Genomic DNA, 18,339 nt, shown 5'->3' on the forward strand with positions numbered 1-18,339 from the left:
ACCTCCCCTGTCAAACCAAACTCTGCTTCTTCTACGCAACGGTAGAGTCTGTTCTCCTATACGGCAGTGAATGCTGGACCTTGAAGCCAACCCTGCAGAAGTCTCTCAATGGGTGCTACACCAGAATATTGCGTGCAGTACTCAACATCAACAAGAGCACACATGTTACCAACACAAATCTGTATAATGGAATGCCAAGGGTGAGCCAGAAAATAGCAGCCAGGAGAATGAGACTAGCAGGACACTGCCAAAGACACCAAGAGCTGCCAGCCAGTAAACTAGTGCTGTGGGATCCAACACACGGCCACCGGTCACGAGGACGTCCCACGCTAACATACGTGGATGTACACAAGAACGACGCAGGATCACAAAGTACCAACGAACTGGCCGGATGTATGGAGAACCGGGATGACTGGAAACGACGATGGAGGGCTCGTCTGAGGACGACCTAGAGAGAATTGGCTTGCTATTCAAGACCTTGAAAACGGGTAAACACAAAAAACACTGACAACAAGGCAGGCACACCATTGCTGTCCGAGTTGTATACCAATAGGGTTGGAATCTGTTAAGATCATTACGTCATCAACATGAAAGGGCGTCCTTGGCACTAGGGCATGATTTCATATCCAGGAATTATAGACCTTATAGACGGTCCCACTGGAAAATTGCCCACAATTTCACACAATTTTCCCATACAGGACTCAATCATAGAGAATATACTGGGTTTTTAGTGATTGGTCACTTCAGACTCTTGTCTTGTCACACTTTGCATTCACACTTTATACCACGCCCATTCAACATGGCAGAGTTTCAGAGTGTCAGACTATTTTCGAACCACAGCTATTTTTCCAGTGATTGGACAAGCACTTGCTTGCCCCATTTGCAATCTTGTAGAATACAACTCAAGACTGCATAGGCTGATTGGGAATTGAGATCTACTGTAGGTTTCAAGGGGAGAAATGATGAGGAAGCACTTTGAAGTGTTTTAAAAGGAGAACTAGGATGTTAGCACTACGGCAGTGAATCGTAATGGGCTGGCTTGTTATTCTGCTAAATGCCAGGAAGACACCTTTTTACATTTGACATTTACATTTTCTACATGCATTTGTCTCGTCACATCTTCTAGAATTTAGCTGAGCAATGGTTCGACTTTGAAGGTGAAGTCTCTTTACGACACTGAAGGAAGTAGTGTTCTGTGAGAATAAGATTGAATTGCTCTTATTTAAGGGGAATACCACTCATTTTCAACATTGAACTATGTAATTAATATACATTAGCGTTGTTGTGTGGAAATGATCAAAAAAAAGTCCCCTCCTTCTGTTTAGCCCATAGAGTTATAAATAATAGAGACGGCACCGGAATTCCCCTCCCATCCACTTGCATTAAGTTGCTCTCACCCGCATGAGGCGTTTCCTCCCCTTCTTCCGGGTGGGAAAAGTGGTTGGCTCCGCCCATTTGGGGCCTATCTACGTCACAGAATTACATTCAATTCAACAGAGCTTTCATGAACGCGCCGGGCCGAAAGCATGAACGAGCACCGCGAGTCGCGCGTGCGTGCGTCACATACGCAGCCATAGTGACGTACAGTAGATGGCCCAACTGCTGTCCGGCCCCCATGTCCATTTCACTTTCCTGGGCCGGGGCTTGGTTTAGCCTAGAATTGGAGGTCTAGAACTTGGGTCATGTGATCAGTGACATCACAAATATGTACTATTTGGCCTGTAGAGTACACCTTTGTGATGACATGACGTTCTAGACCTCCAGTTCTAGGCTAAACAGAAGGGGGGAGACCTTTGTATTATTTCCACACAACAACTCTAAGTTACATAATGACATAGTTCAATGTTGAAAATGAGTGGTATTCCCCTTTAAATAGCCTGCTGCTATTCTCTGCCATTTTAATGGTTAGTTATCTAATAGAGTTGGCCTGACATGAGCTGGCCTCTCTTTTAAAAGTAGGCCTAATAGAAGGAAATGAAAGGGGGAAAAAATCTCTTTGATGTTGCTGTCATAAAGCTTTCAAAGAATGTGCCATTATACGTTTAATGTCTCATTTTACAGCATTGTGTTTATCTCCCCATACTTTTTGCTTTATAATTCACAATAAGTGTAAGACTTGTAACTCGATTGCCGGGTAATCGTCAGACATCTGCCCCAGCCATATGCATCTATTATGATTTTTATTACCTATTTTGTTTGATTGCCATAAAAGGACCATTTTGCCCATTTTGAACCCAAAACCTGTTTTTATGAAGTTGAGGACATACGTAATAAACATGATGTGCCCTTGTTGCTGAGTGCTAAACAGAGAGCGATTGGGTCTCATAGTCTTTGGTAAGGTTTAAGGTGTGTACCAAATATAGGTTCTGATGCAGCCTGACATTGAGTGCAATTTAGTTGTTAGTTACTTAGTTATGTTTCCAAAAAAGTAATCCCGTTACTATAATGTGTCCTCTTCCGTTTTGTTGGCAAGATTAACCCATTTTGGGCGGGAACCCCTTTTGGTGTTTTAAACATTATGTTATAATTTAGCTATTGAAAAATAGCAGATCTACAAGCTCATAGCGCGCCACCGAGTGGCGCGCTACGAGCTTGTAGGTCTGCTTTTTATTTTTTTATTTATCGTGAAAATGTGGAGCAAATCCAGACAGAAAACTGTCAGGATTTAGAAGACATTTTATACATTTCGACGTCAGGCCTAAATCGGTTAAAAGATGAATAAAGCCCTGACTCCTTCTCCTTCCTTCTGTGTGATTTTGCTCCCAGAGCGTCCATCCGCAGCGCGTCCTGGAGGGGTGTGTGGTGTGGTGTGGCTGTTTGCGCATGTGCAGCAAAGCAACGTGCCGCAGCTGCAGCCACTGGCCAGCTGACTCATTCATGATTCAGGCAAAACGGCCACGAACGTGAGACCAGATAGAATATTGAATAACTTCCCCATGATCAAGAAGATCTTTCTTCGACTCAATAACCCAACACCGCCCAGTGGAACCCGTGCAGAGGCTTTTCAGCCTCAGGAGTCTTGTTCTCACCCCCAAGAGACTATCAGACTATCCGACACACGCTTTGAAAAACGTGTTCTCCTCCATTACATTCACCACTTTGGATAAATTTGATTAAACTAGTAACTGTTGCTACAATGCTACGCGTTGTGTTGGTTAGTGTGTAAGCCTGTAGGCAACTTTGAGCACATTTTGAGAAGCAAGTCATGCTTGTGGTTGGCATGGATTTCAGGCATTTGGATTCCATATACAGCGAAAATAGCCGGTCTACAAGCTCTCAATGCGTCACATTGAGCATGTAGATTGGCTATTTTTGGTTATTCGTTTTTTAACACTTTTGCCAGGGATTCTTTCAATAATAAAGGCACTAGAGTGCCAAGCAGATGAGGCAGATTTTACTCTGAAAAGCCCCGCCTTCCATTACCCCCCCAAAACCGGGAGGCATAATCTCCCATTACTACCTCGCGCTGTCACATCTAAAGTCTCTCTAGAAGTGTTTATATTCCAAAAGAATAATGTTTCACAAATCGTACATTCGGACTTTTGCTTTAATCCATGATTTGGATTCTCTCTACAAATAGTGGTAACTGAGTTACTGCAACTTCTTCCAGTGGTGAAATTCTCCTTTAAGATACATCAGTTTTTAGTCCTTTTATATAACCAGCACTCTCAGCTTTGTTTCCTTCTTTTCAAATCCATAGTTTTTTGATGATGTGGTTTTCCATCTACTGTATAGCCTAGAATTATACTGTTCAACTATTCACCAAATTCACTAATTTGTCCATAGATTTATAATGCTGTATGATCAATTTCCCCCACCCTCAGTGTGTCTTGTAACTACAGTCCTTCGTGGCTGTTGAGACTTGAGTCGCCTGCAGAAACAATCATGTTTTCCAATAATGAAGTCCTAGCTGGTCCTGGGATACAGGCTGATGCCACAAGCATGAAGACAACATTATGACCTTGAATACAATTAGCATTTTCTGTTGCGATAAAATAAATGTATAATCACATCGTCATGCCCCAATCTTTATCTTGGAGGGGTAAAAAGTAATTAGCTGCTGCGCAACACTTAACTGTCAGTCACGAAGGCGGGAACAATATACTGTACTTCATTTCCCTGGTTGCTTGTGGAGGATTAAGGCTGACAGGACATGATCCTGGAAGACAAACGAAGCCCATACCACTGTCCTCGGCTCTGCTCTATTGTTTCTGGATAGACTACAGACTTGGCAAAGATTCGTTTAGCAGATTAGCTTAAAAAACTTAACTGTAGAGATAGTTAGAGACACCGGTTAGTGATTTGAAATTCCCCAATGCTACATTTAAAATATATTTGTGCAAAGGCAGATGAAGGCTGGCTATACGTTACCCTCTACCCCCCATCTTCTCAACCTTTTGTGTTTATGTCTTTTTGTGTCCTGTATTTTGTCTTTTATAATGCTGGCATTTTGGCAAGGTCTTGCTCGTAATACTGATCATTGACTGATCATTGACCTCAAGTGAAAATATATGTAGGCTATAATAAAAAGAGACAAGTTGCAGTAATCGTACATCAAATGTAAACCAATTTCTTTGTTTCACTAAATAGAGAAAAATATAGGAAACTACTGCATAACCAAAAAATCACACCCGTGTGAACTGAGTGGTGCAACTCCCCTCCCCCCCCCCCCCCCCCTCCTCTCTCTCTCTCTCTCTCTCTCTCTCTCTCAGCAGGCAACAGTGCAGCACTAATACTATCTCTCTCTCTCTGTTTCTGGCACAACAGCGCCCCTACTGGTAGTTAGTCATACTGGTGCTCATGAACCAACACATAGGTGAACACGGACATTGCTGTTCCTTGGAGTGGTTGCACCACTCCAAGTCACTGCTTGGTCAAGCAATTTACTGATGTAGTGCTGGTGAATGTGTGTGTGCTTGAGTGGAGTGTCTGGCTTTGAGTGACTGGCGTGTGATTGCCTTGGCTTTATTTCTTTAGCCACAGATGTGTCATGAAGATGCAGCCGGAGGGTGTGTTTGCGCTTGAGTTAAGTCTGTTGCTTGTTTTGTTTGTGTGCTGCCCCTCATGCTGTGCTGTGTGTCTGTGTCACAGATGTTCCATGAAGACGCTGCTGGAGGATGGCAGCTTGTAGCAGTGGACGTCAACAAGCCACATGGCCGTGCACCCGCATGCCTCCAGGTATGTACATAATGTGCTGTGGCTGTACGGCATTGCATACTGTGTACACTTATACACGCACCAGATAATGTCCAAACATGTGATATGGAAAGTGAACGTTATGGGTGCGTTTTTGTAAATCCACTGTGGAGACACAGCGCTGTCATCAGACCATGGCAGAGCACAGCATTATTATTTTTGCAATTTACCTAAGGCAATTGGTTAGTGTCAAGACCAAAAACAGAAACCTTATTGCCATGGGGTTAGAGACAATTTTCTAGACAGCAACGTGGAAGAATATAAATGGCAATGTTACTTTCAAATAACATGTAGTAATATATTTTATAAGATTGTGTTGAAGGTGATAGTTTTGTATCTCAGAATGACTTGCCGTAAATGGACATTTATGACGATGCGCACTTTGTGTGCGTTCAGTTCAATCAGCTATGATTCTCCGACATTCTCCCAGAATCTGGTGTGCATTCTGAACATTTATTCTGAGAGCACTTCCACAGTGCAGTTTGCTTATTTAACGACAAGGAAGTACACGGAGAGCGCACTGATTCCCTCACTGTGATTTAGATTTTATGACTGTATAAATTAATTAGCAATATTCCACAAGAATGACATAGGCCTATTGTGTCTGGGTGTCAAATAATTAATAACTACCACAAAGAGAGGCTTTTCTGGATTAATAGAAATAAAAGCCTCATGGTGGCGCTACAACAGCCAACTTTACGTTTTGGCCTAAAACTCTTGAACAGTAGGTCGTAAAATCTAAATTTCCCTTTCCCTGGATTCCCTGGCTCGTGTCACATCTCCCCATATAGGCTACTACGCCCATTTGCGTCAGGATAGATTTTCCGCCGTTTTTAATTTTCTTCAAAACACACTTTTTGCTCCTCCTCCTACAGAGTTTGTCAAAATCTCACAAAAATCGGCACAGATTATCTCCGGACCTATCCGATTAAAACACCATAGGCAGAATTTTGATTGATTTGATTTTTACAACAAAAAAAACACAAATCATGAGCCATAATATGTCCAATACAACCCAAATTTGAATCACATGTCGTGGGTGATGGCATCAACACAGAGCTAAAAGCAATTGTATTTTCATCCATAGGGGGCATCATGAATGCAAAAGATTTAACCTTTACCCCAATTACTTACAAATGATCACAGGGGTGACTTGACATTGTAATTGACTAGCTAAATTAGTGAGAGGGGCCTATATTAGCGATTGCAGCAACCACACTTTGCACTTTTCCCAGAATTGCATCTTTCTAGTTACTGGATATGCATTTGTGTCACAGTGACAGGTTATTTAATATGGGATGTTGACAGCTGCAACCCCTTTTTTCTTAACGGAACGTCATTCCTGCGCTGAATCTTTTACTGGCCTACTTTCACCCCTGCTTGAACCCCTAATAAAGAAACGATGCAAAAAGAAGAAAGGATGTTGAAACACATGACAGAGACGGAGGATAACCAGAGGGATAAACACAGCTAACCTCCCTGTCAGGGCTGACTGCCCTGTGCTAACCTTACTGCTAGCATCTCCTTCATTTGACTACTGCCAGAATAGCTTGTATTACCATCGTCTCTCTCCATCAGTCATAGTGCACTTATTGGGTTAATGGAGGGAGATGAGAAAGGGCTTCGGGGGGGAAAGACACTTGCAGGGCGAACTGGCCGCCTGCGAGACCATGGATGGAATTTCAGTGGGTCAACGCGTATCGGGAACGACTCACACCGAGGCACCCAGCCCTGCATGGCAAACAGCCTCCCGGCAAGTGTGACCATATAATAGGATGAAAACTGTGACGGAAGAAAAACAAATACATTTAAAGAAATTAAAGCAAGAAAGAAACTTTATCCAAAGAGTATGAGCATGACATCATATGCAAGTTTCACAAAAAGATAAGAAAATACAACTCTTTGTTTTTATATTTTCTCCCACAACTCCCTTCCCAATCCTCCCCATCCACCCCCCATCTTTCCCCACGAGGCCAGAAATACAAACAACATAAATACAGGTATAAAACAATAGATTGAGTACATAACTACGATACGAAGAAAGGGATCACAAGGTTATGTTCACAGAAATAATTAATAAACAACTTAAAAGGGGGGTATAAGAGGAGAGACAAAAAACTAAAAACTAATAAAAAGCGTAAAATAATAATAATTAAAAATATGTATATATACAGTATATATAGACATAAAGCTTGTAAGAGCTTAATTGGCTCATTTCTTGACCCTCATGTGTAATGATTTCTGATATATTAGGCTATATATCTTGCACCAAGTAGAGATCTGCACCACCAGAGCGCACCAAGCACCACTTCAGTCAGGTGAAAGTCATTTGAATCTGCTTATCATACGATTTTAAAGGTTGCCAATGGCTATAACATTTATCAGAGGATCCTCGAATCATGAATTAGATTTTTTAAAGTTTTAGAAAGGACATGACCTCAATCAACCATGATTTAGTCGAGGGAGGGGACTCTGCCTTCCACTGTAAAAGTATCCTCCTACAGGCGATTAATGAGGTGAAGGCAATAACATGAAGTTGTTTTTTGGGTAAAACCAATTTGGGGGCGAAATAAACTAGTGTTGGGCGTGATCTAATTTTTCATTCCTTCATACCTTGCTGACATTTCACTGCAGTATATGATGGCATTTGCAACTCTTTCTGTGCTGGTAGCATAAATGTAGTTAACCTATGCCAGCACCTGCGTCCACTTAAAGAGAATCAGTTTCCTCCCCGCTGTAGCCCCATGCACACACTCACTGTAACCATTGGCTATCATTAGCATTAGCGCACACTGTTTACCTGTCGCCACAAACGTTTACATGTCCGGAGCGATGCGAGACAAAGTCACAAATGACATCCGAACTTTGGATGGCTGACGATCACCAAGGACAGCACTCGGTAGATTCAGAGTTATGGAGGTTAAAAAATCCTGGTAAATGGAGATGAGTTGTAACATCCCATAGCTGGTGGTGACGGTGTTGCATAGCAACAGGATCAATGTTAAAATCTGCTCTGGGGCTCAACTACTATATACACAGAGTATACAGGGGGGTACGACTACGAATATATACGTACCTGGCTGATGACGTCCCATACCTGGGGGGGGTACGAATATATACTGTATGTACTTCGCAGTAAAATAATTAAAAACCAAACAAAAACATCTAAAAGCTGAACTGCTGGTGGTAGAAGTAATTGTAGCATGACATTGTTGCTGCTGAATGTTTAGTAGTGTTTAATATGTAGTTAGTTCTTCTGTAGTTAGCCTTAGACAAGTCTTGCTGAATTTCAATACTTATGGCCAGTAGAATAATGAATAGATATGGAACTAGAAAAAGTGCCCTTCTGGGCACAGGTCTCCACCAGGATAGGAATGTAGGACATTGCAGCTTGCCTTCATCTGGTGGTTGGATAAAAGGGCAACAAAAGTAAATCAGGATGGAGTCTGAGAAATCTGAAAGGCCGGTTTCGTTGAATGGCTCTAGAGAGACTGTGTACCAATTTGCGTGATGTTTGGACAAAATCTGTAGGTGTACTGTGCAAAAACTTGTTTTGCACAAAGCGGCCTCCTGGTGGCGCTATAACAGGCCGTTCTGGAAAGTTTGGGGCAGAGGTTCATCGTTGGCATCCAGGGAGTGTGTGCAAAATTTGGCATCGACCGGGTTAACGGTGGCCGAGATTAGCTGCTCACAGACACACACACGGACGGACACACGGACGGACAGAGTGCAAAACATACTCTCCCCCCATGCCTTCAGCCTGGTGGAGACAATAAGCTCCCTTCTTCCATAGATTCAGCATACATTGCCACATGCAGGAGCCAATGACGGCAGATGCCAATTAGTTGAACAGAACAGAGAGGATGTGTGGGTGGTGGAGACAGTGGAATATAATTACATGGCTAATAAACTCCTCTGTAGTTGTAAGAAGTCATCGCAAGATACAGTTGACTCCATATCTATGACACCGGTGTTTTTGACAGTATTGAAAATCATACGTTGATACTGCACAAGCCAAGACATTGGTGTACATGCTGTGCCTATATACACTAGTACAAGGTCATGTCGAGTGTTGCTCCATAATGATGATTTCATCTTTAATTTTTTTCATACACATACATTCATTAAGTTGATGCTATTGATGAAAAAGATTTTTCATATCTCATTAATCTTGTATTCATTTCTTCCCACCTTGGCAGGCCAAATGACCCCCTCTTAAAAAGGCTCAAAGCGCTGTAATTGATTATGTGACACGGTCTGCAGGCAGAAACACAATCAGTCGATTATATGAGGGATATCTTCATTTCACATAAACAATTCCGCTGCCAAAGTCACTATTCCTATAGCCTTGGAAGCACACCGGAAACTCACTTTGCACAGTCCCAAAGCCTATCATCTCTCTCTCTCTCTCTCTCAATAATAATTCCACCTTATTCGTCAATGGACACTTGGACAGTCACATTGGTGTCTGTCCTAACCAGGAGTTCAAACAATTTAGGACATTTATGTCTCAACATTTATGTCTCATGTCTCAATAGAAGAGCAGGGAGACCACCTCTATCCACTGCAGCTGTGATGGTTATGTTGTATGATACTCTAACATAGTGGATAAAATAAAATCTTATTCTCTAAAAGTATAATGAAAGCATAATAAAAGCCCAAAATGGGGACTCCAGCTTGACAGTGGTTAACTCCCAATGCCTCGTATAGAGCACACTTCAAACATGCAGTACAACCCTCTTTAAATTGAGGCCAAGCAAATCGGTGTCTACCGCTTGCCTGAGCCCATGTGAATGCAGCATTAACCACAGAATGTCACTTACTGTACACTAGCATTAAGCTCACAACGCATTGCGACACACTGTGAGCTTGTAAATCAGCTTTTTTCACTACTAATCTTTTTTTTCTTCTTCCAATAATCAATTAAATTGGATTAACTGTTGCATCCCTACAAGACAGTATGCTACTATGCTTGTCAAGTGGGCAGTTAGAGAGACAGACAAGCAGGCAGTGGATATACATCATGTGGGTCTGAGCCATCTGCCTGTGTGCGGGAAGTGAAGTGTGAAGGTTCTGTTCTGCACTGCCAGACACCGGAGTAATTGGCCATCAGATGATTAAAATGTTTCAGGGCGAGCAGGTGGGCACTACCTACAACAGACAGACAATCCTGTGTTTCACCCCAACCTGTCTTTCTACTAGCTGCACCACTGTCTTTCCTGCTGTAGCCTTCCTGTTTTCTGTCTGTCTGTCTGTCTGTCTGTCTGTCTGTGTCTGCCTGGCTTTCTGTCTGGCTTTCTGCCCATGGGTCCAGCAAACTGCAGCACGTGTAGAGATAACGCATACTAGATGAACCACCTGCTGCTCTTGAAGTCAGAGGGAAATGCAGTCTCCCATCCTGAGGTGCCAGGAACTAAAATAGCCTTCATAACAGGCAGGGTCCCCACTCTACTCTCCCAATCAGCCCAATTGCATTTCATTACTGTTAATATTATTCCAGAATCTCACACCATAGGCTACAGTGTCAGTGGCACATTTGAACATTAACCCTTTTGACAGATAATAAATTAAAGGGCCACATTTACCCCACTACAAATAATTCATGTATATTGTATGGTATGTACCAAGTACCAATGGCGTTGTTAATCTATTTTTGTTTCCTTCGTGTGCTCTGAATGTTCACACTGCACAGCCAAGAGTCATAAAGTACCTTTGTCGTTGCTACTGTAGTTTTCCCAGTGTTACTCTCCAGACAACAATATAGACCAATGGAGGTTAATGAGGCTTCCTGTTTCATCCCCTAAAGGCCTGCTCGACTAATTAGCCCCTGGTGTTCACCATACCATAATTACTTTACAGATTAGAACTCAAGCTGTGCTGAAAACCCCCCCCTAAAAAAACACACCATATACGGCACTCGTACGGTTTTCTCTTCTGGAGAAATAAAATTCAAGGAAAGTCTTCCAACTGTTTCTCTTAAAACCTCCTAAACATTTACAAACATGGATTGACATTGCACAATGTGCCGTTAAAATAACAATCATATGCCAACCATGTGCCAAGCTTGTGTAGAAATGCACTCTTGTCGAGGTGCCAACCTGTGCCAATGTATGGCCTACTTGTGCGCAAGCATTGCGGACCATGAGGTGGGCTCACCACTGGCTTTACTAATAATTGACCTACAGAATACATGATAGGGCTGCAAAAATACATAATTTTCTTAGCGAGAACCATTTTTTTTAACCGATTAGTCAAAATAGCTGATGCGATTTGAACTTATACAGTACATCTGCTATTTTCTGTAGTCATTTCTTCATAATCAATTAAATTGACTAGTTTCATTAACTGCATCCCTTATATAGTATTTACCGAGGGAAATATGGGAAGTCATTGTATAAATGCAACCCACAAACACCATATGTGGGGCACATGATTATTTTAGACCACGTGTTTTTGGCTGAGCAGAGGATACCGTCCACCAACCACCCCCCCCCCCCCCCCCCCCCCAAGCAGTATAGCCTGTTAGATAAATACAGTGTGATGGATAACACAAAGCTATACCGGGGGGACGAGAGCTACGGGTCTTATATCCCGGGTGGGAACACCTTCATGACCCGACTCCCAATTCCAACCAGCGCTTATTGATTCTTTAGAGCCACCTTTGTCCCTCTGCCGCCGCCACCCCAGCCACCTGACTGTCCCTAGGGACTAACCTAACCTGTACTCGCACACGCACACACGTGCGCACACTGCACACATACACACATACACACACACACGAGGTGTTTCAGGGTTAAGGTCAGTTTGCCTTTGAGCAGAAGGAGAATGAGTGCAGAGGAAAAGGAAATTGGCGCAACAAGAAAATGAGATGGCGAAAGTCACAGCAAGGTGAATATTAGCATAGACTGGGGGCTAATGAAAAGAGAAGGGCTGGAAACAGCGGCGACAAATGACGGCAATGCCACAGAGCGAGCAACATCAAATCTTATTAAAAAAGAGACATTAGGAAAAAGTCGAGATGACTAGGCAAAAGATGACTATACTAATCCTGCCAGCAGCTGTCGGGGCGAAGCCGTATAGAAACGAAACGAAATGAAACCCCCAGGGCCGTCTCTTGAGTGCCACTAGGGAGAGCAAGCGCCAGCGATGGCTGAGCCGTATATAGGGCTCAATGAGAAACGGTAGGAGGTTACAGACAGACAGACCCGTGATGTTTTATTAAGAACCTATTTCCCAGCCAGAAACATGAGTCAGTCTGCTTCAGGCCCGACCATAATAAGCCTAGGGACTCCCACCCGGCTATATTCCCAACCCCAGCGAGATTGTGCGTGCGTGCGCACGCACACACACACACACACACACACACACACACACACACACACACACACACACACACACACACACACACACACTACTTCTGCTTAGAGCCTTTCATTAAACTGCACTGATAGCAGAGTCAGCCCTCCACACACGGCTTCTTCATGGATGTGCTTGCTATTTTACGGGCTATATACAGTACACTCCCTGGAGGCCAAGGAAGAACCTCTGCTTCAAATCTTTCACACCGGCCTGTCATAGTTCCCCTATACCACAGGGGTCGGCAACCCAAGATGTTGAAAGAGCCATTTTCGACCAAAAATGAATTCAAAATCTATCTGGAGCCGCAAAACAATTACACATTATAATGCGTCTTGCCAATTAGCTTTATTATCTCCCGGGTTGCAACGAAACTAGCGGCAGTGGTGGAGTTTGAAGATGCGATCCACTTTTTAATTGATTGTTTGCTCTCTTCTACTTTCTTCAGCAGTTCTGCAACAGCACTCTCTCCTTCTCAGCTGGTGTGTCACATGCTATGACGCAAATTTTAGTTGACACGTGTGTTGAAACTTAATATTTATACACATTTTTACAAAATTGGAAAACTTAAGAATGTTTGTCACGTTTGGCTTCCTACAGAATCCATAACTGGAAAAAAAATCGATTCTTTTGTAATGCTACAGGGAGCCGCCGCCTGTTGCAGACTAGAGACTGACACGGGATTGGATTTCCACTCCTGTCCTGTCCCACTCCCACAGAAAAAATCCTGTCCTGTCCCAATCCTGGACCAGGGTAAAAAAAAAAATCCTGTCCTGTCCCACTCCTGTTGAATGACTCCTGATCCCATCCCGCTCCCACTCGAGATGACTCCCACTCCCATCCCGCTCCTGTTCTTTTAATACCGCATTGTGCTGATTATAGAGTGCTAACGCAAGTCAAAAGAGCGTTGTCTCGCTGAAAGATGACTACAAATATGGGTGCTTCTGTTCTTTTGGTTGGCGCCACGACCAGCTGAAAATGATCATTATGATTCTAGATAGATGTCATTCCACGCTCCCGTTGACTTTCATTCCCGTCCCGTCCCGATCACGGGATTAATAAAAATGTTAATCCCATCCCACGGGATTCCCGCGGGAATCACGTGACCCACAGGAATCCCGACAAAATGTCACTCTCTATTGCAGACTGCCATACCAGGAAGCAAGGTTATTATAGTTAACTATAACTAACGAAAAAACGAAAACTAGAATTAAAAAAACATTTTAGTTAACTGAAACTAAACTGAAACTAAAATAAATTAAAAAACGATAACTAAACTAAAACTGTATTGTGTGTTCACAAAACTAACTAAAACGAACTGAAATGATAGACAAAATGGCATTCGTTATCGTTTTTTTATCAATATTTATATGCCTTACGGACATTTAGAATATAAACCTTTTAAATGAATTCGGTTCTTTTCCTTATTTCCCGAGCCGTTTTTACAGCACTTTTCAGCACCGTAAGGCAGCATGTCACAACGCTTTACGACCCGTGTTTACATTCTGCAGTGCAGCCCCGTGGTCGCTTCAAGTTTTAATGCTGCTGCTTGCATCTCGCAAAAATGGCAAAAGTTGGCAGAAAGAGTGGCCAGACGTCCGGTTTCACGCCGGACAGTCCGGTTTTAGAACCACCTGTCCTCCTCCCAACTCAACCTCTGGCCGGACACATAATTGTCCGGTTTTGTGTGATATACAGTGCTTGTGTCATAACTGTCATTTACGTTGTCTCTGTATTAAAATCTCCGCAGAGCTGCTCAGCTCCGCAGCGAGCCAGCCACACTCCCTCTGTCTTATAAAATAGCCTACTAAGCCTAGTCAGGCTTCTTTTGGGCTTGTTTTCATAGACATGGTTGCTTGTTTCTCTTCCAAAACCTGTCAACACTGCCAGTGGGATGGTCTGTTTGTTTTTTGTGGAATGTGTGTTCTCACAATCACTTTAGTATAGTTAATGCAGGGATAAATAAACCAAAAATGAAAAATGAAAAACTACATTTAATGAGCAATATGGCTCGACATCATAAAGAAAGGGAGGCTAAAGCACTGTGAACATAGGCTACTGGCTTCATTCTATGTCCCACACCGATGACCATAAGACTGTATAAAAAACCCCACAAGAAAGAGATTCAACACTAGAAAAAGTGCCCTTCCGGGCACAGGTCTCCACCAGGTTATCCACAGATCCGTGCAGTTAGAGGTAAAAACACTTTTCGGCCAGTTATAGCGCCACCTTGAGGCTGAGTTGAAATTGTTCATGTGGCATTTCGTCCTCGGCCTAGTGGGAATGTGGGTGCACAATTTCACGGAAATCACGCGATGTGTTCATGATTTGCAGCATTTTGTTTGAAACTGAGCACTCCTGTGAACTTTGGAAGCCAATCTTAACCAATCAGGATGGAGTGTGATAAATCTGAAAGACCCGTTTCGTTGAATGGCTCTAGAGAGACTGTGTACCAATTTGCGTGATGTTTGGACAAAATCTGTAGGTGTACTGTGCAAAAACTTGTTTTGCACAAAGCGGCCTCTTGGTGGCGCTATAACAGGCCGTTCTGGAAAGTTTGGGGCAGAGGTTCATCGTTGGCATCCAGGGAGTGTGTGTGCAAAATTTGGCATCGACCGGGTTAACGGTGAAGTTTTTGCACAAAGCGGCCTCTTGGTGGCGCTATAACAGGCCGTTCTGGAAAGTTTGGGGCAGAGGTTCATCGTTGGCATCCAGGGAGTGTGTGTGCAAAATTTGGCATCGACCGGGTTAACGGTGGCCGAGATTAGCCTGTCACGGACACACGGACGGACGGACACACAAACACACAAACGGACGGACGGAGTGCAAAACATACTCTCCCCACATGCCTTCGGCCTGGTGGAGACAATAAAACATATCTAAACATGAAATAAAATAAATTGATTATAAAAGGAATGACCTTTGTGGTACCCTATAATTTAAAAAGGTTAATTGAATTAGCAAATATATGTTCTCTGTGGACATACTGCTGGAGATGATGGTGGTGAAAATCAGGTGCGTGCAATAGTATAGTAATAATAATAATATCTGGAATTTTATAGCGCTTTTCTAAACACTGTGTGTGTCTGTTTGGGGGGGGGGGGGGGGGGGGGGGGGCTGGGGAGAGAGCCCCGCAAAAGTGTCCTCCTTTCTGAGGTCTTGCAGGTGGCCACCACAGCCCAATATGGGATTTCTTCGAATATGACTGTGTGGGAGATGCAAGCAAGTGCCTTGTGGATGAGGATGGGAAAATATGCGAAGTATGTCATGGTTGATTGTCCAACAGAGACTGAATATATATACTTTTAAATGGTATCTTTTGTTGAGTTTTTATTACACAATACTTGCTCTGATCTTTTTTAATCCTATACTTCGTTACAAATAAACCAAAGTACGAAAAAACTAAAACTAAACTAAAACTAAACTAAAACTAAACTAAAACTAAACTAAAACTAAGCATTTTCACAAAATAAAAACTAAACTAAAACTAGCAAACCCGCTCTAAAAACTAACTAAAACTAACTGAATCTGAACTGAATCAAAACTAACTAAAACTAAACTATAATGAAAAAACCAAAACTATTATAACCTTGCCAGGAAGCCGTTTATTTTACAAAATATTTTTTATAAAGGTTTTGTCCATTTTTGCAAATCTGTCAGGGGACGTTGTGGGTGCTGGGGGCGTGTTCTCTCCTCCGTATCATCAGTGCCCATATCCATTGTATGATATTACAGATTTTGAAAAATCACACTTATGTGAAGTGAGCGGTGCCTTTCAGCACAATGATCCAATCATATGAGCACATGCCGTGCTCAGACAGACGGACAAAGCTGTCTCAAATCATGAATGCAGCGTCCGGTTGCCGTGAAACATTGCTGGCCCACAATAGCCCTGGCAGAGACCTGTGCTCCAAGGAGCACATTTTCTCTAATTCTATATCTTCTCACTTCAGTATTATTAATTACAAGACAGGCAGACAAGCATCTCCCAGAAATCTCATCACAAATGGATGTTTTTATTTAATTGTCACCACATGAACCGTTCGTAGAAACGAAATCAAATGGAGCGGGCAATCAAATGGAGCAGTCTGTGATCCATCGTTCTGTAACACTTTCTTGTTTCAATCTCAAAGTAAACGGGATAGAGAAAACTGTAGCAGACGTCGGTGCCAGAACACAGGCCAGCCTGTTGGTGACAGTTCCTGTGTGAATACAGCCTGCCAGACATCTGCACGTGTACTACACTGGTCTCTTGTGCCAGTTGAAGGACTTCTTGTCCGCCTTGGCAGTCTGAGTGAACAGACGGAGCGTGAGGATGTATTTAGGAATGCACGGCCGTCTGCCGGCCTGTCCATCTTGCTCGTTTGTAGCTTTGCAGTCATTTGAAAAGCTCAAAAAGGTGTGGCACATTTCCAGGCCAGTGCACCAAAGACGATCAGTTTGCTGAGTGATGATGCTTCACGCGTGATTATGTCCCCCCCGAGATACAGTAGTGCACTTCCCCGAAATACAGATTCATGTGTCATTTCAGTTGCTTGATAAGTTGTATTCTTTGCCCATATTAGCCTGATGGTGGCACTAAAACAGGCTGATTTGTGATTTTACCTATACTGTAACTTCACCGATCTGGGTCAAACTTTTGTAGCCTATGCACATGCAGTCATGCACTCAAGGAGACGCCACCGGCAGGCCACATTCTTCGACATTACTCCAGTTTTTATCCAACTCGGTGCACATGATCTCTATAGTCATGTGATTAAGTCGGCTCCGTTTGATTATTCATATTCCATCATGATTGGCTAAGATTCACATCCAAAGTTTGCAGGAGTGGCCCGTTTTGAACAAAATGCTGCAAATCATGAACACAGCACCCGCCCCTCTAGCCCATTCTGACCTGAGATCAGATTCATACGAGGTTTCCACTGGACACACACTGGTCTGATTAACCCATTCTGACCTGAGATCCGATTCTAAAAATGTCAGTCGTTCTTCGTTTTTTCAAAAATAGCAGACCTACAAGCTCGTAGCGCGCCACTTGGTGGCGCGCTACGAGCTTGACCAGGGCTAGACCAGAAATTACGCTGGCTCAGCCAGGCTATAGCTTTGCAGTGAAGCAACTTGCGGTGCACGCTATGATCAGCTGGCAGCATCAGACCTACTAGAAATGCAGAACAACCACCTGTGAATCTGAAACTACTCCTGGGTTTTCTCCGCTATCTATATCTATCTGCCAAAGTCAACACTTTTGCTTGGCAAATTTGACACGTCAATATTTGTATCCATGCACATCATGTACACTTGACTGTTTGTGTCCATGCATATTGTATGCCGTGGAGATGAGTGTGTGTGAGCACCTGCCGTCTCAACGACCCAGCCGGAGGTGCAGTATAGCACTAATAAGCAGCATCCATCAAACGGGTGAGGGAGCATTTCATTGGCACAAGCTAAGAAACATTGAACGCAGCAGGGGAAAGCCAACTGTCTCCTAAATTGAGCCGTTAAATTGATTTCGACATCCCAACACCTCAGTATGCTGTATATGCCACGCACCTGGTGCCATCGGTTGCCTCAGACAAACTGGGTCATGCTGCCGGCAGAATGGTGTGACGGGGATTTGTTTTTCTTTCCTGCAGGAGGTTTTCTTTCTTTCTTTCTTTTTGGCGAAGAAGTGAGAGGTTACAGATATACAGTATACTGGCATTTTTCCTTTTGTTCTTAGCATCATGACACCCCCAAAGTGCTGTGCTGTGCATCTCAGACTCCGAAGCATGCCGTCTGGTCCTTTCC

At 43.2% G+C, this 18,339-nt stretch overlaps 1 protein-coding gene across 1 annotated transcript in view; it reads left to right on the forward strand.

Annotated features, from left to right (window-relative positions):
• The window catches only part of nalcn (sodium leak channel, non-selective), a 111,843-nt gene that overhangs the window by 20,671 nt on the left and 72,833 nt on the right, over positions 1 to 18,339 (forward strand). Inside the window, exon 9 of the mRNA XM_083776368.1 lies at positions 5,092 to 5,178. Within this exon, the coding sequence (XP_083632494.1) occupies positions 5,092 to 5,178 (87 nt within the window). The remainder of the gene's footprint in view (positions 1 to 5,091; positions 5,179 to 18,339) is intronic.

The sequence above is a fragment of the Protomyctophum parallelum genome (assembly GCF_964188405.1).
Source record: "Protomyctophum parallelum genome assembly, chromosome: 11".
NCBI classification, from domain to species: Eukaryota; Metazoa; Chordata; class Actinopteri; order Myctophiformes; family Myctophidae; genus Protomyctophum; species Protomyctophum parallelum.